We start from the raw sequence: 21148 nt of genomic DNA, 5'->3' as shown, positions 1-21148 counted from the left end.
GTCTCATTACATGAGCTGTGTCTCCTCATGTAACTCACAATTTTTTAAAATCCACCAGCCCATGGAGATGGAAAACAGCAAAGCAAGATGTCACAGGGGCATGGGGATGGGGCTTGATATTACATTTAATAGGAAAACTCCTGCAGCAGCTCCTTCACACCTGCTACTGCATACAGCATTTCCTGGCTCTGTGCTCAAGGCAGACTTCATTTACCCTGCTGAATGGAATCTTAATTTCTCTCAACCTCCCTGAAGTAGTTCCAGGTTTGTTCTGAGGCAAGGGAAGAACCTGATACTGGCTTTTGGAAAACAAATGAATTTGCTGCACCCTGGGAGTTTTCATACACGATACATCCATCAGCTTTCCTTTCTGACTAACATTTGGCAAGATGTACCTCTCCGATTTTTTTAATTCAAACCAAACTGTTTGTTATTTCTTCCAAGCCACACATCAACTGTCAGCACAGAAGTTTCCACACTGCCCCTGTGGGCTCACACACGTAGCTACCCTATGACCTACACCGAGGAGCAGCCCTGGCTCTTGGAGAAGCTCAAATCCACTGAGGCAAGAATGTGAAAACACAGCTGGGCCCAGCAGCTTCTGCTGCTGCAGCAAATCCCTCTGCCCCTCCACACATCTCCCTACCCTGAAAGTCTTTAGAGGTGAAATCATGAGTTTTCCTTCTCACTGCAGTTCTGTTTTGGCACTAAAAAATCCTTCTTGAGGCAAGGACAGTTTGGCATATTTTCCTTGTCTGCCCATCAAGCTCTTAAAAAATTAAGTTATTAATCATCTGAACATTCACCTCTGCTGCACTTGCTAGCCAGAAACTCCCATAGGTGATTATTTCAAATATTACTCTGCTTCTGTTGAAGACTTTTGAATTTAAAAAAAAACCCTGAAGCATGGACAAATGCACCTTGTCATAATTACTGCCCAGCAGTGTATTTTTAAAGCAGTCAGCTGAGCTTCTAGTTTATAGTTCAATAATTTGCTTACTTGGTAAAAAAAACAAAAACCCAAAAAAACCCCTGCCAAACCCCACATTCATCACTTAGTTTATCTGAGGTCTCCTCTATAGCAAAGCCTTGCTTGCAAGGAGGAAGAGAAGTTTGCAGCTAAATTGTTTTGTAACAGATGTATCGATGGAAAAAGTTACTAACTGGGAGTGTTCTCTCCTTGCGAGTCTCGTTGCTATTAGTGCTGCTCTGTAGGGTGTAGCTTTCCTCTTGGGCTTCTGTGTTTGCTTTACGTGTTGCTTTCCTCTTCCTTTTGCTCAGGAGCCTTTTTACGACCTGGCAAAATAACCCAGAGCAGCAGCACGGAATCTGCAGGACAAAAATGAGCCTTTGCCTTAAATATCCCCGAGACAAATGGAGGTGAGTAGAGACGACTCTGGGCTGGGGAATTGCTCTTGGTTTGCTGTTTAGAAGTTATTAGCAACTAGTACTTTGGATTTGTTTGGGGGGTTTTCCCCCTGTTTGGCTGCAGTGTTGAGAATTTAAGTCAGGCATGGAAATGTAGTGGAGTTGTAATTGCATCCAGGCCTTGGGTAGGGATTACAGAGTTGGTTGGGACAGAAACCCTTTGAGCAGGTTTTCCTGGGCCTTCAAACACATTTTCCCTCCTCCTTTTCCCTGGTCCTGAGAGTATCTGTGTGTTTCTGTCTCCCTGTGCAAACTCCACCTGATGAGAGCATTTACCCTGCTCCCATCACCTCCCTGTACCTCATCTATAATGCAGAGGTTGTATTTGCTCAGCTGTATTGAATCCTGCTGTAAAAGCAGGGTGCAGAGGGCAGCTTCTGGATGCACAGTGAATCTCTGTAACTAACAAAATAAAGCACCTGCCCTGCTGGAAGTGTCAGTGTGAAACCAGACTTGACAGGGTAAGTGATCCCAGTTCATAATCCCATAATGCTGGTACAATTTGGTGGTACTGGCATAAATGTGGTACTGAGAGCTAAGCTGGACTTTGAGATAAATTTAAAATGGTGTCTTTAAAGGAAAATTACTCTGTATGGGATTTGATGACATGAGATCTTTTACTCATAGAATGTCATACCTGGCAGTTGAGTGGATGAAAATGATTCTCTGTTGTACAAACAAGACTCCACATGAGTCAAAAATAGGCAATTAAAGACTTAATATTCTTGACACTCCTTCTTTCTGTTTTCCTAGGTATCTTTTAAGAATCTTGAAATTTACTGAGATTTTTTTTTATTTTCTGTACTGTTCAATGAGTATTTCTAATATCAAACTTTTCGGTTACGTTAGTTTTGCCTGCACACCTGTGGTATGTTGGTCTCCTGTTGTTTTTTCATGGAGTTTGCTGACTCTACTTCCAAAAAAGAAAACATTGTCATTTCCTGTTTACTGATAATTCAATTTTATATCTATTGAAAAGTTTTCTAGGAAAAAAATGATAGCAAACAACTGTAGGTCAGAGACACAGGACTAGTCTGTCTATGAAACAGAATGAACCTATTCCTAAAATATTTATGTAATGTAGAATCAAAAAAACAATTATAATAATGTAAAATCAACAGATTTTTAGATTACTTTCCTCTCCAGCTCACAGAGAGCAGACACTTCTCCCTTATGTAAAGTACCAGAAAGCAGAGTTGTGTTTTGGTGCACGAAGGAAATGTAACTTCTGGGGGGACCCTAACTCATCAAGGGTGTTACAGAGGGACAACCTTGAACTGAGGATATAAAAATTATCTTTAGGTCATTCCTCTGCCTTCTCCCTCCTCTCCCACGTAGACCCAAGGTTCCTTCACCCTGCCTGGGTGTTCATGCAGTGAACTGGTTTTATTCATCCCTTTCCATAGCAAATAGTTCACTGCAGCTGATGGGAGATTTCACATGTCTGTACCAGAGCTGACAGTATGACTGTTCTCTGGGCTCATGGAAACACTGAGTTTAGCTGCCTTCTTGTTGGCAAACGCAAGCCCAGACAGCTGAGTCACCCCACACAAAGCAGCAGCTTTGAACATTTGCTTTTCCAAAATACAACCTTCCTCTTTCACCAAGGCTTCCAGGACACTTCTTGCTGCAGAACTTTGCTTTTCGTATGCTACACTGGGACAAAAACACAGGCAGTCCCACATTGGTAACAAGGGAAGAGAGAGAAAGTCCTGTGTATGCAACAAACCCAGAAGGGAGGCCGGGATTGTGTCTAAAACCTTGAACCACAGACACAGAGAAAAGAATTAAAAATAACCCCAATGGTTATTTTCACAACCTGATTTTAAATAAGGGGGTATTCCTACTAGCTTTTCAGTTTCTCTTTTTGGACAGCCTGAAATGCTGCCCACAGCCTGTGTAAAATCTGAAGGGGCAGGTTTTGGGCACATGGAAATAACCCATTGCAGTCATCAAAGCCACATCAGGCTGATGTAGGACCAGTCACCCCTTCTCTTCTGAGCTCTCAGCTGGAGTACAGACCTTGGATTTCTGCTGTGAGCAGTTCATGCTCACAAGTCCTTCTGCTATTGAGTCATTCTAGCTGGCTATTATATTAGTTATTTTAGACTATTTTAATTACTATTCTACTAAAAAAAAAAAAAGGCAGAATCATATGAATTGTAGAATCCAGAGACCAAGAAAAATAGCATCTGAGGAAGAGTACACAAAATATCCACCAGTAAAATAAAAAACGTGCTGGGGAGTCAGTGGAGAGTGAAGAGAAAGAAACACCAGAGCAGCCAACTAGAAAAAAAAGGCCAGCATAAGGCTTGATAGTCACAGGAAGATCAAAAATAAAATGAAACTACTTTGAAACCTCTCAGCTGGAATACATTTCAGAAGAGCCACCTAGTCTCAAAGAAGGCTGTCAGAATGGCAAATTGAAGTCAGCAGGAAAATTTGAACAGGAGATGTCTTAAAAAACAGGCAAAAACAATTCCTATAAGTAATACCTGACATGTCAGAAAGTAAAATACTTCTATAAGAGAAACATTGGGAATGGGCAAAAACTGAATTTGAAAATCTTCCACCCAGTGTTTTACTACCTGCTGCTGGAGATCTGACAGCCATTTAAATTATTTCTCAAGCTCATTTAAGAAAGAAAAAAAGAAGCTTGCTTTGCCATCCCCTCAATTAGAGAAAAATCATCACATCATTTTATGTTGAGAGTTAGTTGATGAATGTCGTGTCATATATCACTGCCTCTGCATCTGACAGGAATCAAAGCAGACACTTTGAAAGGCAAGTGTCTTTGAACTGCTAATTATGCTTAACAAAGAAAGTGTTTCACATGTTGCTTCTTAATGAAATTTCTGCTTTTACCTAAAAGGTTTTTCTCCCATCTTGTTTCTGGACAGCATGAAATTATGTTGAAACTAACAGTAATCTATTTATTTCTGATTATACTGGGATGCTTTAAAAAGTGGGGGCAATATTCTGTGTTTCTTGCATAACCAAAAGCTTCTGGAGATTTGTTGAGAAATGGTGGCAAAGGTAAGCCCCTGGTAGAAATGTTTTTCTTTTGGATACATGGTATTAAAAGCATCTCTGAATGTTCTGAATGTGAGAATAGTATTTTAGCTCAATTCCTCTATCCCCAGGAATTTCTTCTTCCTCAACTTTCTCTTATTCTCAGACCAGTGCAAAATACCCCAACAAAAGCTACACCCAAACAAATCTCAAACAAGAGCAATTACCAAACAGGAGGATAATTTGTAGGGGGAAAAAGGTAACAAGGGTTGGGCCAGCAATTTGGCATTGTCTCTAATTCCACCTCATTTAAGTGCTTTGCATAGGGTTCAAAAAAAGAAAAACAAATACATTTTTAAAAAATCAGCAAAACCCAAACAACAAACACCCAGATTGCAGTGCAACCTCTCAGAGCCTCAAATCTTTTGACTTATATCCTTTTCTAATCTTAAGGCTTCTGAAGTGATGCCAAAAAGTGAAACTCCTGGGCTAGGAAGCAAGGGGTGTGTGTGTCTGCTCTGCTTTGATCTGCCAGAGAAGAGATTGTTTTTCTGGTCAACATCAAGCCTTGTCTTTCAAATTAGGAATCTTCAGTCTAGGAAAATGCTGGAATATGAGGCTGTGGAGAAAGTCCCAGTAACGTAGAGAGCTGCTGGCAAGTCAGGAATTGATGGTAAAACCTGCAGTACCTGATATGCATAAATAAGTCTTGTACTGTTACTCTCCATCACTGGAATCATGGATTTTCCTGCTGTTAGCCAGACCAGAATTATTTTTTAAAGAATAATATTCTCTGTTTTATATTCCATGAAGTGAAGAAGGGAATTCAAGATGTGTGCTAGCTCCTCAAATTGTAAGAGACAATGTAAGCTCAATAGTGTTGATTCTCATTTTCCTTAAAACTACTTTTGAAAATCTTTACATATACAGGTGGAATAAAAATGACAGTCAGGCCTGTTGACTACTTTAGAATTGCTCCTTTCCATTGCCAGTTTGTCCCACATATTCCTGTGAGGTATGCAGTTTTGGGAAAATGCTTAAAACATATAAATAGTACAATTCAGTCAATTGCTGTTCATCAGTAAATAAGAGCATTCAGAGGCACTGGCACACAGCAGAGCCTGGGATTAGCTCTCAATTGCCTCTTCTGTGAAATCTCCCTGCTGTTTCCTCACATCCATTCACAAACATTCTTCCTTTCCACCCACTCACAGTCCCTAAAAGAGTGTTTAGGAGCTCAGCTATTTTTCTGGGATTAAGATGTGGATATTAGATATTAAAAGCAACTTTTAAAATCCATAATGTGCTGGTGGTATCCTTAAATGCTTCTGTTGTCCTGGCACTGACTGGTGTGAGCTCTGTGATGGTGCCAGTGTGACAGCCCTGGTGGGATGCTGGGCTGCAGGAAGCAGGTTTGGTGCAATTTCCAGTAGGTCCTGGGGAGAAGTCCCTGGATTTGAAGTGTGGAAGAGGCTCCCCATGGAACATGCATCAACCTTCTCCCAGTGATGGTGACACTGAGCCTGGGGGATTCCTTTTGTGGGGCCATGTTTATGCACACCATCAAAATGTGCTCAGGGATGAAAACCAAAAGGAAAAGAAGAGGATGAACCAAACAGAGAGTTAGTCCAATTTTACCTTATGCCCTGGGAAGGCAAAGAAAGAGGAGAGTAACCTCAGTGAGATCACTAATGAGCACTACCTGAGAGCTGCTCAGTAGGGGCCCAATCCCTTTTGTTTCAGTTGAGGTCTTAAAGGCAACTGCATAAATACTTCACACCAAAAACCCCATCCAGCTAAAATTCACCTATGCACATTACCAATAACAACCTCACAGGCAAATGTCAGCCTGTATCTTCCATTTCCCATTCCTGACATCTGCATGTCCCCAAAGGATCAGTGAGATTCCTGAAAGCATTAGGAAACCACACAGTGGATGTTGTACAGCACATTAACACCCTAGACAGAAGCTGCTGGCTGAACAGCTCTATTTTTCATGAAGCACATATTTTACTTTATACTTAATGGAGTGGTATGTGATTCAGGAATTTTGGAAATTATTCTGGAATACAGGTCAGGCAAAACAGAGAGAAGTGGTGCAGGTAAAGCTGAACCTGCCATGGGGCAGTAGATGGACCAAGTGACCCCCTGAGGGGCCTCCCAGTCTTTCTTTTCCATGATTTCTCTACCTTAACGCTTCTGTCTCACTAACCAGACAGCTGGCCCTGTGTTAGTCCACAAACAAGACAAATGATGGAGGCTGGTTTAGATGAGGCCAGTTTGGACTGGTTTTTGGGCTGTTTTGTTTGCATTTATGAGCAGCCATGAGCTCTGGAGGAGAGCTAACAGGCTCCATGCATGACCAGTTATTGTCTGTGTTTTCAGACAACTGAAGAGCTGAAATCTCTCCTCACAGCAGAAAGGTTGTGCATGCAAACATTGTCCATTTCACAGCCTCTGTAGAAAATACACAGTTGCCTACCCTAGTCTGTGGTACTGCTTGTGTGGCACATATTCCTCATTGCATTAGAATTCCTGTCACAATATTAAGTGAGGGAGTGGACTTCATCTGTATGTTTGGAGGCAGAAGTTCTAAAAACTACTATAAAAAATGTCAGTTCCTGACCTTATTCTCCAGCTGAGCCCTGAGAACTTTGGTCTCTTTTGAGAGGCTGCTATCAGCGTGCTCTAACATGTGCCAGGTTAATGCAGTTAACCCTGAATTCCTGGGGGTGTCCTGGCCTTGCCTGCCTGCAGGATAATGAGCTCACCGGTTCCAGGTGTTGAGGCTGCTTGGAAATGATGCAGCACTGGTCTGAGTGTTACTGGTAACACTGGGAAATGGAGCAAAGGGAGAGGAAACCTCACCCATTCCACTCTCACCCACACTGAGTGCAATCCCTGGCAGCAGCAGCTCCTGCTGTCTCCAGTGAGAGTTCCCCTGAATCCCACTGCAGTGCATTTACTGTGCTCAGGAGTTTTGTTAAGAGATTGAAAGCCCTGGATTTAGAGCAATCACAAAGCAAATAGTCTTGAAAATAAGTATATTTGAGCAAGAAGTGCCAAGTCCTCATCTGGTGAGGAAACTTTCATCTCCTCACATCAGTCCTTCTCCAATTTTCAGTCTCAATTGTACACAGGGGAAACTTAAGATTTATCTGAGTCAGAATACACCTGAGTTTTAGTTCTTTCACTGCTGAGAAATATGTACAGTTGTTCCCATTATTTCTATTTCAGAAGGGTTGTTTTGTTGGTAGTTTTTTGACATCACCCCTCTGGTGTCTTTTTAATTTTCTATTCTTTTGAAAGCTCTTATTTTTGGAGCTTAGGAGTCATAATGAATAAAAACCTGTGAGTGCAATTCTGTCCAGATCCACGTGTTGAGTCATGGGTTGCTCTTCTGTACGTGCAGGAGTCCAATCTTGTCCTTGTAAGGGGATTGGCAGTAGCTTTGGAAAGATCTTTTTCCCAGTTTGCAATCATGAGCTGTACTTCCAGCTCACTTTTTATATAAAAGCAAATAAACATTTTATCTGCAGGCATCAGCTATTGTCTAGGTAACCATCCCTATATCTGTGAGCAGCTGCACAGGGTGGGAAAGGAGGCTCTGAATTTGTTATGTGGTCTGAGTGTATCTCACACTGTTCACATTCATGCTACTGTTAGGAGATCCTTTTCTTTCCCTCTCTCTCATCCTTTACTCCACCCAAACAAAGCCAAACAAGTGCTTCCCACATCTCTGTCATCCATCATGTACCTACTCTTTCATCATACCTGTGCAGCATTTTCAGAATCAATGCTTACATTTTGTCAGTTACTATTAAACAGTTTTTCAGTGCTCTAAATCCCTTGATCTGGAGAATGCCCAAGCTAATGAGGTGAACAGAACCAAACCATTTCAGGCACTGCTGGTTCAGTGAGACCCTCAGCTCTATCCCTGAGCTCCTCCTCACTTTGAAAAAGAGCTCACTTTGCCTCTTGGAGTTTATTTCTGACCTTTGCCTCCTTTCACCTGTTTGAAATATGTTCTTGCCATGCAACTGCTTGGGCAGTACTCCCTCACAGATCCAGCTAGGGACTTCTTAGTGCTGTCCTGGGGGTAAATGTCACCCTCACAGCCTTATCAGCACACCAGACAGACGCACACCTGCATTTCCTTTGTGTATTAATAAGTGAACATTATTACACATTTTGTTAAGCCATAAGTACAACAGCAGTCTTAGGCAGTACAACCCCGGCTTGACATTGATCCTACTCTAAAGGCAAAGCTCTGCTCAGGCAGGACAAGCTCTCAGGTTTTGATGGCTGCTTGTGTTTCCAGGTTTTGGTAAGGAAAAGACGCTTGAAAACACGCTTGAAACAATTTATAATCGACTTTTTTTGCTCCAGATAGGTTAGATAAACATGGGAGTGAATTTGTTGAGGAAAACAAGCTGCCATTCTGAACAGCTGGAGGTTCAGCCATCCCCAGAGCAAAGTCCATCAAACCCAGAGCTGTGGCAAACTGCCAGGCTGCTGCATGTGTGTCACTTTGATGGTCACACAGGAATGCCCTCTGGGCAGGAGGGGATTAATGATAACTCTCTGAAGCCCCAAGTGCCTCATTTTTGATCTTCCTGTGGCAGTATATTTCTTCCATTTTCACTTTGTTCTCAAAGCTTCACTCTTCATTTAAACCCTCTAAGGGAACTCCTTGTAAGATGGATGTACATTACCTTTTCAGGAGAAACAGAATCTCTGTCAGAAAAATAAATACTGAAATCTGTTTAGTAATGCCCCTCATGTAGACATCTCTCTCTCATCTTCTTTAAATATTAGTTCAGAAACCAGCTTTCATTGATAGAAATTTAATTGCCATAATCCAGATAGCATGGAATATTTCTATAGTGATGCTCTAATGCTAATTTGCAAGAATGGGAGAACATTTGCCATCCTAACAAATTCCTTTTGTCCTTGGATGAAAGAGACAGCAAAGACAGTGCCCCTGGCTAAGTGGAGACATGAGACAGATATCCACTATGCTCTATATGTGACGTCTAGTGTTGGAGATGTTAATAATTTTCAGTTTCACTCCTATGGAATTAAAACTAAAGCTTTATACTCATTTCCAATTAGAAACCTGCTTGGAAATAGCCTGACTTGGTGCTTTGAAAGATATCAAAGATTACCTCTTCATAATGACCTTGGAGATGTGGATCCAAATAATGATATCTGGGTATTTATAGAAATGATTCTTCTCAGAGCTGCCCATTACAGATAATTTTGCCAAATATACATGAAGTTTATAAAACAAGAAACATCTCTTACTTAATCTGAAGCTGTCCATGAAAGTGGATGGAATGAGCCCTAAATCCCAGTCCAGCAGTCTGATGTAAGACTTAAGAGCCACCATGTGAGGTACAAGATTTGGTGGACACTGTTAGTAACTACAATTAAACTCAGTGTGCAAACCCATATGCTGATGATAATGATAATGATAACACCAACCAGCCTGGACAGTATTTCTATATCACCCTCCTCTTTTGCTAAAGTGGTGGTTTAGGGCTAAAACTGTGGGTGTAAAAAGATTTCATTTCATTCCTCAGGCTAGGTACAGGCACAGGGCACAGTCACCATGATTCACACTCCCTGCTTGTGGTTTATCCCTGCTCAATCCAGTCCTAACTGGTGTCTGTGAATCTGACAAAGACTGTCCCATCTCACACAGCCTGCAAGCACATTCCAGACCCACCAGGAACACACTGCCTTGCCCTAAAGCTAGAGGTGCTTGGGCAGAGCTGTATCACCCCTCCTTACCTGCCAGAAAGTAAAATTAGGAAAAATACTCCTACAAAACAGTACAGAGCTCAAGAATTTAGTTTGTCTGCAGCCCATGGTGAGACAAGAGAGCCATTCAGCCAGCCTGCTCACTGGGGACACTGGGGACCAGGGGCAGGAGACAGGACAGCTGCATCACTCTGCTCTGCCCAGGCTTGATGTGCACCTTGGCTTGTGAGGACCAAACAAATTCCCCTCTGCCTGTGAACTCCACAGCCCAGAGAGCAGATCTAGGCCAAAGTGAGAAAGCAGAACCTGCCAGCATACTTGCAAGGACTGTTGTGAGTCCTGCACAAATATTATTTGTGGGGAGCAAAAAGAGATTAGCATGTAACCACTGGCTCTCAGTGGAGTCACCTTCAGAGCAGTCAGGCACAGTCCAACTTAATCTGCCTGCATTTCCAGAGCCCTGATCACTATGTATCTTTGCATCATGGCCATCCATCACAGCACCAGATTCTCATCTAAATACTGCCAGCAGCACTGTGAGCAGCAACGTTCCCTCCTTCTCCCTCTGCATCTTATTATCGAAGTTGCTGCTGGCGAAGGAAAGGAAAGTGGCTGTGTCCACAGTGACATTAGCAGAGCTGTCAGCTTAATCAATGCTGATCCTTTCCCCCTCATCCCTGCTTCTCTGCCTGTTCTCCTTTTTGAGGCAGCAGAAAATCCATATAAATTCACCCTTGTGCACAGCCATCCAGAAATCCTGCTGGTGTTCCATGAAACCTTCGGTACCCTGACTGTCTCCAACTCCTCCACATGCCATGTCCCCCTCAGCCACCAAGCCCCCCAAACAGAGCCATTGCCAGGGCTCCCAGGGGCCAGGCTTCTCCTGGACAGCAGGAGCATCCCTGGGAGCAGCCAGAGCAAGGAACCCATCTGCTCTCTGCAGGTTCCTCATCACAGAGGAAACAGGATTCCAGCAGCACCAAAGGCAGAGCAGGGCACACGAGAGGCTGGGTGCTTTGACAGGGACCATACTGCAACCAAATAAACTTGTAGCAAAGTTTCCCAAACCCTTGGAAGCTAGTTTTTAAATAGTCCCCAAGCAATTCCATTCAAACAAAATGTGGTTTTCCAGTTTGGAAAGGAGCAGGTAAACCTCCACTAGTAGTGCAATCCTATTCAACTCACTCATCCCAGTGGGCCATCATGGAGAATAGCATGGTGTGTAAAGGGTGTGTAATTTTTGTATTATAAAATTATAAAGTATTTCTGCAGACAACACTTCATAATGTGAACTGCAGAGGATTCATCAGAGGGGACCCTCCTGGGCTCCAGCTACCCCATTAACTCAGGCAGAACAAGCAGGCATGTGTGAGTAGAGAGCAGCTGTATTTGGTCATACAGTTGTAAAAGCATGAGATGCACAGGCAGATTGTTTGGTATTTTTGTTTGTGTAGGGTTTAATTTTTTTCAGAAATGGAGATTTATTTTCTTGCTCCTAGTTCACCAGGCTGATACACAATCCATGGTGTGCCTTGTTTGATAGGTGTCAGTCAGCTGGAACTGGATTTCATGTAGCAAACCACTAACAATGTACTTGGAGAGGGAGCATCAGAGCAAAGACAGACATTCTTGGACAACTGGCATTTCAAAAGTTTCGGCATCCATAATCCTCCTTCTCTGCCTTATGTCTTGCACATTTAGGGTGTGGGTGTTTGCACACCCCTGTCTCTCCCTGCCACTTGTCAGCTCAGTGCAGTTCTCAGCCTGCTGTCAGTGTCACTCTGCCCTGTTGTCACCTGCCATTCCCTGCAGTCTGCAAAGGGAGTTCAGTCACCTGCCCCATGGTATTCAGCCACAGGGCCTGCAGAGCAAGCACAGCCAGGGGCTTTGCCCCCAGCTCTCTCCTCCATCCAGCCCACCTGAACCACATCCAAGGCACAGCCCGTGCCAGGGACAGGAGGGATCACACTCAGGGGCTCAGCAAACTCAAATATTGTCTTTCCTGCAATTTCTCCCATTGCAGAATAGTTATAGCCTGACACTAAAGATGTGTTCCTTACACTGTTAACAGTTATTCCCTATAAACTTTCTCTTCTCCACTGTGTGTCCATTGCTCCTCTGGCATTATTTTCTTTGCAAAGCAGTCAAGGAAAATTTAAGTAGTATGTTGCTGCACCAGGTTTCCCTAAGATTTTGGGGTCAGAGAAGGAAAGGTTTGTTTCTTCCTCCCCATGACAGAAAAAGCCTCTCCAAGCTGAACTGCAGTATGGCAGCTAACTGCATTTCAGGAGCAGTAATTCTACCTGGTCGATATTCCCACCAGCCCAGCTGTGGAGAGCTGGTTGTTTCACATCTCTAGATTGCACAGTGATATCAACCTAATCAACTCCTGTCTCAATTTTCAAATCTCATTGAAAACCATACCTTGTCTTCCTCAGCAGTACTGCTTCATTTTCCTCTTCCGCTGAGTTGTTATTTAATTCACTGGCAGTAGCTGGAACACAGCTCACAGGGTTGACCTGGGCTCACAGCCCGTGGCTGAGCAGTCCTACAAGCTTGGACAAAGCACTGTGCCCCTGTTTCCTCATCTTTGACATAAGAGTAATGTTTCTGCTGCCAAGAGAAGCTGGAATAATTATGCTTCAGGAATATTCAATGTTAAACACTTCTAGCAGTCTATTTATCACGTTTATAGAGTAATGGCTTTCAGGAATAAGAGATTAGAGAATAGCCCTGTAGTTACAGAGCTGGGCTGGAGTACAGGAGAGCTGCCTCCTGAGTCTTAGGAAACAGAAGAGACCCTAGGCAAGGTTTGGGCTTAAACCTTTAGGATGGGAAATACAACCTTTTCCTCTATGGAGGCTAAGTAATTCCTATTTGTGAGTTTGGAAACACAACATTACTGTTAGTTTTTAAGTGAGTTGCCACTTGTACTGTTGCAGTATGGATTCAGTTTATAAGTAAAGGACAAGAAGGAATAACTGCAGTTAGGAGAGGATTTGCAGCAATTGGTCAATATATGTTCCATGTATTTAATGAAACCTTGCACACCTGAATTAATTCAATGAGAGAAATGTCTCTCACAGCCAGTGTTGACTTCAGTAGTCATTCATGACACTGAACAAGACAGCTATTACTTGTGTCCCTTTCACTGCAAATAAGGAGCACACCATCAGACCCAATACCTACTGAAAAACCAGCCAAGACTGCTGACAGTCTGCAAAATCAAGGCACAGGCTCTGAGGGTTTCCCTGTTAGAGTGGGTTCCAGACCAGCCTCTCGGCCACCTTCCAAGAGTTAAACACACGCCACAACTGATCTCCCACAGAAGTTCTGAAGGAGGAGCCCAGCAGATTGGATTAATGCCAAGAGGTGTGAGCAGACAGAGCCCATCCTGCTGCTGGCTCTGCCCAGCCCAGCTGCTGCCCACCAGCTGCTCCAGCTGCCATGAAACCCCACTGCAAACGCTCCTGCTCCGCTTCTTTCTGTGTTTCTGAGCAAACCCTCGGTTCATCTGCTGCTTTTTAAGCAATTAATGAACCTCTTGAAGCATCTGGTGAGCAGGGGCTCTGCAGGGCCCCTCATTGGCAGCAGCTCCCCTCCTGTGGCACTCATGTGTTCTGGCCTTATCGGCAGTGCCTGACCAACAGCGCAAGCCAAGGGCTGTGGAGTGCACTGACACATTCCAGCTGGCCACTTGCCCTTATCAATTCCATAGGTTTGATAAAATACACACATTAATTCATTAGCATCAGGGAAGTTACTGCCAGAGCTGGCCTCTCTGCAGAGCAGTGTCTGGGCCTGCACAGGATATGCTTTGTTGGCAATTATGCAACTTCCTCTGTTGAGTGTATCTTCCTTTAGCCCTTTTCATTCATCTAGACAAATGCTTTAGAGGTAGATTACAGAAAGCTTTTTCTTTTTTCCCAAAGGGTTAAGAAAAGCTGCAGCAGCAGAGATGCTCATTTGAGGATACCAGCTAGATGTTGGAAAGGAAAACTTTGGATAGCACGACATGTGCCTTGTTGGACCAGGAGATGGGATTGAGCCATCTCTTTTCTCCTAGAAAGGAAAACCAAGTTACGGAGCTCAGATTTTTTAGTCTTAAAAGCTAATGACAGAGTGGGAATCAAACTTCTACTGGCCTTATTCCTTTGAAAGTCAGAAACAGAGATAAATCCTTCCCTTCATTATGCTGCTCCCAAAAGCAAGAAAGAGGTCTCTCAATGCTGCTGGTCAAGTAGGAGAGAAAGCAACAGCCTCAGGTACACCTGCACAGTCCTGATCTTTGCAAATCATTCTAGCTGCACAGAGTCTTGTTCATGAGTGTTAAAAATAAATTTGTTTGCTGACATGCTTTATTGACTTTACTAATCCTGCATGGCTCTATCCACCATTTGTTGCTGGAATTTCTGGTTTTGATTAAGAAATGAGGAATTTGCAGAGCTGCACGATGTTGCTGCTCATCACATGGGAATGAGGTGCATTTCCCCTTCCCCTTCAGTAACCACAGAAATACCTCCACTCTGTCCTAGGGCTCTCAATAGCCCAAAGCACCCAGGAGTGCTGGTTAGTGACTCAGCAGTGGCTGCAGGAGTGAGAAAGGGCCCCTGGTTATTTCAGGCTGATGACCAGCACATTAGGAACCAGTAGATGAAAACACAATGCCCATTGCAGCCACTGACACCTAAAGGCACTGCCTTCCAGTTTTCTGAGATTTAATGCTGCAGTCTCCTCTCAGAGCAGACCAGCTTTATGTGTGCTTTTCCAACCTTAGTGTTGATCTTATTTAAACTGAGATATAATCCCAGCAGAGGCAGAACAGCTCTAAGGTCAGGAATATCCCTTGGGGCAGGGCCTCAGTCCGTGCCACATCCTCCTGGTGCTTTCCTTGTCTGCTGATGGCCAGTGACACTTACAGCATTGTGCTGGCACATGTAGGAAGGGCAGCTTTTTTTCATTTTCCCTTTGCACTATTTCTAGCATCCCTATTTTCTCCAGAATGCTTAAATACCAAAGCAAGTGCAGATCCACAGCATTGGCAAAAGGCTGCAAAGGATGAGCTGGTTTCTTGGTTTATGGAGCAGCTAATGTCAGAGAAGTGGCCTAATTGGAATACAAAACTAGTTTTGTGAGGAAAAGAAGAAAATATCAGGTGTAAAGGACTGTTTTATCTTTTAGAAAAAGCTGGAAGAAACAGCCATGTAGAAGGCAGCTGTATCCCAGTGAGCAGCAAGGTGAACAAGGAGCCTCTGGTTCAAGGAGAGAAGGAGGAGTCACTGAGTAAAAATTGGCTGCCCTTTCCCCTTCCCTACCTGCTGGGAAGGTGAGTGATCAGAAGACTCCCACAGAAATAATTTCTGGTGGTCTCTTTGGCCTCACAGATCTGGCAGGTCTGATGTACAAGGTATGAATGGTCCTGAGATCCAGGAAGGTTGGGTCCATTCTGCTTTGACCCCAATCCTCTGGGACACTGGGGAAACTCTGGGACACTCTTGGCCACAGCCCTGCAGGGGTGTGGGCGCTCCCTGGGCCCGGCAGCGCCTCTCCTCAGCCCCCCGTGCCCCGCCGTGCAGAGCCCCCTGGGCAGGGCTGTCCCTGGCATCCACCTCTAGGTGCTGCTCTACTACCAGCTATGGATTCCCCGGCAGGAAAAACGGGACAGGGATGGCAGCAGCTTCTTCACGATGCAGGAGGAAACTACAGCAGCTCTGGATCACCAAAATGTGCCTTTTTAAAAGTGTGGTGTTAATTCCTGCATAAACAGCACACCGGGCACAGCTACCCCATCACATCTGCCTGAGCATCGCCTTCTGCTTCATGTTTTGGCTGAAGGAGAGCCTTGGTTTAGCTTTTCACATAAAGGAAAAAGAAGAGGTTAAACTGAACTAGTGGCATTGTCAGATAGGAGTTAACCCTGCCAGGTCAAGGGCGAGGACACAAGTGATTTGTCAGACAGCAGTAATGCACCTGGGGCTGACTCTGAAAAGTGAGGATTAAGGCTTCAGGCACTAGCAAATTAGCATTTTGCCTAATTAGATATTGATCACTATCACAAAGCATGTCATGACCACCCTAAGCTTGCCACAGTGTGATGGAAAATTAGAACATGTACCAGAAAACACATTAATCCCTTCTCCTCCAGGAACCTTACTCAGACATTTAGCCAACATGCAAGTCCTACCCTGCTGTTTCCTAAATGAGTGACAAATATTCCCTTGTTTCCCAAGGGCAGCCTCAGTTTTCCTCTTTACTGCCACACAGTGATTTTCACCTTGCATTCAGGTGAGGTGTTGCTGCTCCTTTCCTGATGCCCCAAGGGACACAAATTTAAGGTGCTCTATACCCAGCTGATCCCATGCCAGCTGTGACAATCGAGGAAGAGGATTTTGTCTCCCCACCATCCATATATTCTGAATTAAATCTTTTCCTGTGTGAATTCCATGCTGGGCAGGACTTAGCATGAGTTCTTTGTGGCCAGATGAGCCCTCAACACCATCACACAAATATGTGCTGGCATTGTAACAGTGGGTGACAGACCTCCCTGTCCCTGGGTAATGAGAACTACCAAAGTTCACATTGCATCCCTGATAGCACATGTAGACTTACATAAGGGGTTTATTCCCATATGTGCTGCTGAGAGAGAAGCAAGAAGACTGTGCCTTTAATAAGTTTACCCTGGTTCAGCTGCTCTGCAGGATGTTTCTGAAAGTGCCCACAGGACGCTGTGTTTCCTTTGAAACATTAATCTCAGCTTAGGGCAGGGATGGTGTGAGATCAGGCACAAACCTTGGAGAACAGCTTTTTAATTTTTCCATCTGAGAACTCTCAACAAGTGCTTTTAATGCCTATATGTGATCTCTGGTGGTCTTTGCATGCTGAAATGTGGGAGTTGTGTGATGCTGCTCACAGGATGGGAAGGTCCCAGGCATGCCATGAGAATTAGTTGGGTGGCAGAGAGCTGTGCTAGGGTGCAGTGAGGGGAGCAACAAGAAGGTGCTCTTGTAGAGCACAGTCCAACACAGGTGATCCTGAGACACAGCAGGCAAAACCTCAGGGGAGGAAAAGCCTTGTTAACCTTGGGATGTTTGGCTCTTGCCACTGCAGCATACAGAAAAGAGTGCCTGGCAGGAACTACAGCTCCATCCAGCTGCAGCAGTGTCCTGGCAATCCAGCAGGAACTGGCCAGATACACACAACAGCTCTGCATGGAGAGAAACCTACTAAAGAATGGCCCCTATCCACTGCTCTGCCATGTCAAACCATGTCCTGAATGAGAAATGGTGCTGGAGAAACAGCAGGGAGCAAGAGGAACCTTACAGCCCCTTCCACCACAGGCTGTGCCACCTCCTTGACAAAGCTCTGGAGAGCCAAAGTCTCTATTTCTCCTTTCCCTGTAATGAATGACAACATTTGCTCCGAGTCACTCAGGGGGTTGTGATGGAAGCTGAGCACTGGGTGGGGGTCCCTGAGCTCTCTCCTGGTGCCTCTGTGGATGTTTGGGAGCTGGCACTGCTACTCCCAGCCCCTGCTGGCTCCCACAGCTGCCACGGCCGGCTGAGCCTTCAGTGCAGAGCAGCTCCCCCACAAAAGTGCATTTTGCAGCACTTTCCCTGCAATCCAGAGCCCTGCTGTTACCCTGCCTTTGGCAGCCCCCTCATTGCTGTGCAGTTTCACACAGCCTGCAGGCAAAACTGTCAAAGCCAAGTGCAGCTTCCTGGTGCTAAGCAGGGAAAAGGCACCTGGGAATCCAGACCTGATGCCAAAGGTCTCAATGCCTGCAGAGACATCAATGCCCCCCACGATATTCTGCTGTCCCAAGATGGGCATTGCTGCCCTGACTGCCCCAGCTGTCACCTCTGCCCAGGCATGAAGCCATTCCTGATGAACAGATAGACAGGATTTCCAAATATTATGTTATACAGAATCAATCTTGACTTCTCACCTATAAGCCAAATCCTCACACCTCCCCCTGTGTGAACAGACATACCCCAGCTTCTCTGCATTCAGAACTGGAATGTTGTTTCTAATCTTTATGGTATTTGTTGGTACTGCTGCAGGTGTTTGGGGGTTGAGTGAAGAGGAGAGAAGGCAATTTATGCTTTTCAATACTGGAGTAGGATGTGTCTGTGGGCATGTTCTGCATCTAAGCAGTGTTACTGATATCTGGGAGGTCTTTTTCTAGAAAAGAATGGGTACCAAACCCTGTCTTCTTAAGCACTACAGGCATAATCTCTTGCCCTGTCTTGCAGTACCTCCTGTAATTAGCTTTTACATTAGAACTCAGAGTCCATTTTCTGTGTCAGACAATGCCTCAGCAAATTTTGGCTAAAGATTGAGGATTGGTATCTGTGGGAATTGAGCCAGAATTTATAGCAGAAACACAGGTTCTATTTTTCACTGAATTATATCTTAGCAAATGTCAGCGGGTGTGATAATTACTTGCTGGATGAAATATACTTTTTTAATCATGTCATTTGTTCCAAAACACTGTTTCTGGTATTTTCTCCAGGGGTTGTTTATTAATGACACCTCACAAGCTGAGAATCTGGGACTTTTCCCTTCCAGCCTTTGAGGGGAATGAAAGGCTGTGTTTGGGGTTACAAACTGAGACTCACTGCAAGCTTCCCTAAAATACAGATACAATAATCTGCTTTTATTGCAGCAGATGCTCTTACAAGACCTCCTGTGACTCTGTGTTACTTGTGGCCAATGACTGCCATGAGCTACACGGTGCAATCAGAGGAAGGGCTGTTGAACAAGCCCAGGCTGCTGAACAAACCCAGCCTGTCCTCCTGGAGTGTTGGTGGCATCCCACCACCTCACACTGATGACCTGCTGGGGATCCAGCAAGGCAGAACCTGCTCATGGCCAAGTGCAGCTTCCCTGTGGCTGGAAAACATTTCCAGTCAGAAGAACAATCACTGCTAAAAATGGATTCAGGTCAGCTTTGTCACTGCTTTCTCTCAGGCAGGACATTCAGTGATTTGTCCTAGGCTGGGAGCACACTTTCCCTGCCCAGGGTGGACAGGCAGTTTCCTTTATCAGGAGTCCCCTCATGTCACACATGTCACAGCTGTCCTTCTGGCCCCTCTGTGTTCTGCATTCTTGTATCGACTTTACTTTTTATTGAGTTGATCCTTCAAATCCTCCACAGCATAAAAATCTCACAGATGCCACCATGACAGGGTGACATCTGTGTCCATCTCAGTCAGGGGCAGCTGAACCCTGCTTTAATTTCCTCCTACCCCATTCTCTCCTCTTTTCCCCTCTCTGCCACTGAGTATAAGCTCTCACAACAGAGGTTCCGTTCAGAAGAACTAAGGGAAAAAAAAATCAAATACACATCAGTCATTTCTACTGTAGGTGAGGCATATATTCCTATGGCAAATCACTAATTTTCTGAGAACACAGACTATATTCAACATGGGGGGAAACCTTCCCTGTGGCCATGTAGGAGGCTGGGGTATCCAGCACAGATATTTCAGGCTCTCAGAGGCTGTTGGAGTCTGGCATTAACTGTGCTGTTGGCCCAGTCTGATGTAAAACAGATGCTGTGCCACCTCTCAGTCACAGATATTTCCTGTCAAATGCCTGAGATCCAAACATATGTAATATGGGGTCTGGTTATGCTCCAGCATGTTTTCTAACAAATTATTTCTTAGAAATAAAGCACTAAACAAAAGGGAATTATAATGAAACAAGGCAACAGTGATAATGCCATTGTATGTATCTGGAGTAATGATGGGGCTAGATCAGATAATGAAGGTGTAAAGTGGATAAACATTGGCATCTCTAATACCCATAATAAATTCTAGGACATTGGAAAACTGCATGATATCAACAAATAAACAGTTCATAACACTAACAATAACAACCTCATAGAAAAAATTATGTTTAGAATGCTAGTCATTGAAGGAAAGTGTTCCAAAATGCAGAAACCACTACAGGACCACATAAAATGGCTATTTGCATCATGAAAAATAATCAGAGCAATTCTCTTGCTATTCCTCAGCTTCTTGGCTTACTCTGGTATCTCACAAAGCACCTTTTGCTCTTTTGGTTTCATCCTCACACGTGCACTGGGGGTGACAACTGCTAAAGATAAGAGTGACATTAATTCCCATGGCTTTGGCATTAGCAAACTCTCTGCAGATCCCTCTGCCTGACAGGCAGGAAACTTTGTTATAACAAAATGTGTAATGCCACTTAAAGGTCTGTGTTTATAATGATGGGGGGAAGGAGAGGATCTTCTGTGGGAGCATCACAGGGGAGGATGTGGAGCACAGGGATGAGGATGGCATTGCTGCTGCTTTGCCCTCTTGGTTCTCTCTCAGCCCACAGGTGATGGGAGCAGCAGAGGGGACAGGACAGCAAATGCAGCTTGGGCTGGCAGCCTTGCAGGGCTCTGGGAGCTGCAGCAGCATTCAGATCACACTTCCAGCCCCCTGGCTCACTGAGGAAGGGGATGGATAGATCTTCCTTAACCATCCAATCCTCACCTCAGAGTCTGCTGTTTGGCCAAAATTAAACCAACAAACCTGCTGTGGTCCAACAGCCCCCAATTTAGCAATACATTGTAATAAGCTGTGCCAGCTCTGCAGAGTCCCTCTGGATGTCACCGGGGATAAAGAGCAAAGGAGTGAAACCAGATATCAGTCAGCATTAGCAGACTAATAACAATGTCTCACAGAAGGCAGGGCTGGGACTTATCCCTCTCCTTCAGAGCTCCCTCATCATTTTGCAGCAAGGGAAGCGAGGCACAGCAGTGCTGTTGGTAACAGAGATTCCTCTGAGCATAAGCTCATCCTCCAGGAACAGCTGGCCCTGCGAGAGGGCAGCCCAGCCTAACACCCTGAAACCAGAGCCAGCCCCAGGCAGGATTCATCACCCCATTCCTCCTGAAAAGCAGTCAGAGCACTCCCTGCTGCCACCTTGGGCT

At 44.6% G+C, this 21148-nt stretch overlaps 1 protein-coding gene across 3 annotated transcripts in view; it reads left to right on the top strand.

Moving 5' to 3' along the window:
- The first annotated feature begins 1208 nt into the window (after window positions 1-1208).
- The window catches only part of LOC134423837 (calcium-activated potassium channel subunit beta-2), a 136447-nt gene continuing 116507 nt past the window's right edge, over window positions 1209-21148 (top strand). Inside the window, exon 1 of one of the 3 annotated variants that reach the window (XM_063167284.1) lies at window positions 1209-1380. In XM_063167284.1, coding sequence (XP_063023354.1) covers window positions 1343-1380 — 38 coding nt within the window. In that variant the 5' untranslated portion in view covers window positions 1209-1342. The remainder of the gene's footprint in view (window positions 1381-21148) is intronic. The other 2 variants (XM_063167282.1, XM_063167278.1) reach the window with 2 other exon arrangements.

This window comes from Melospiza melodia, chromosome 12, assembly GCF_035770615.1.
Source record: "Melospiza melodia melodia isolate bMelMel2 chromosome 12, bMelMel2.pri, whole genome shotgun sequence".
Classification (NCBI taxonomy): domain Eukaryota; kingdom Metazoa; phylum Chordata; class Aves; order Passeriformes; family Passerellidae; genus Melospiza; species Melospiza melodia.
Note: the sequence above shows the minus strand (reverse complement) of the source record. Positions and strands in the feature narration are given on the sequence as shown.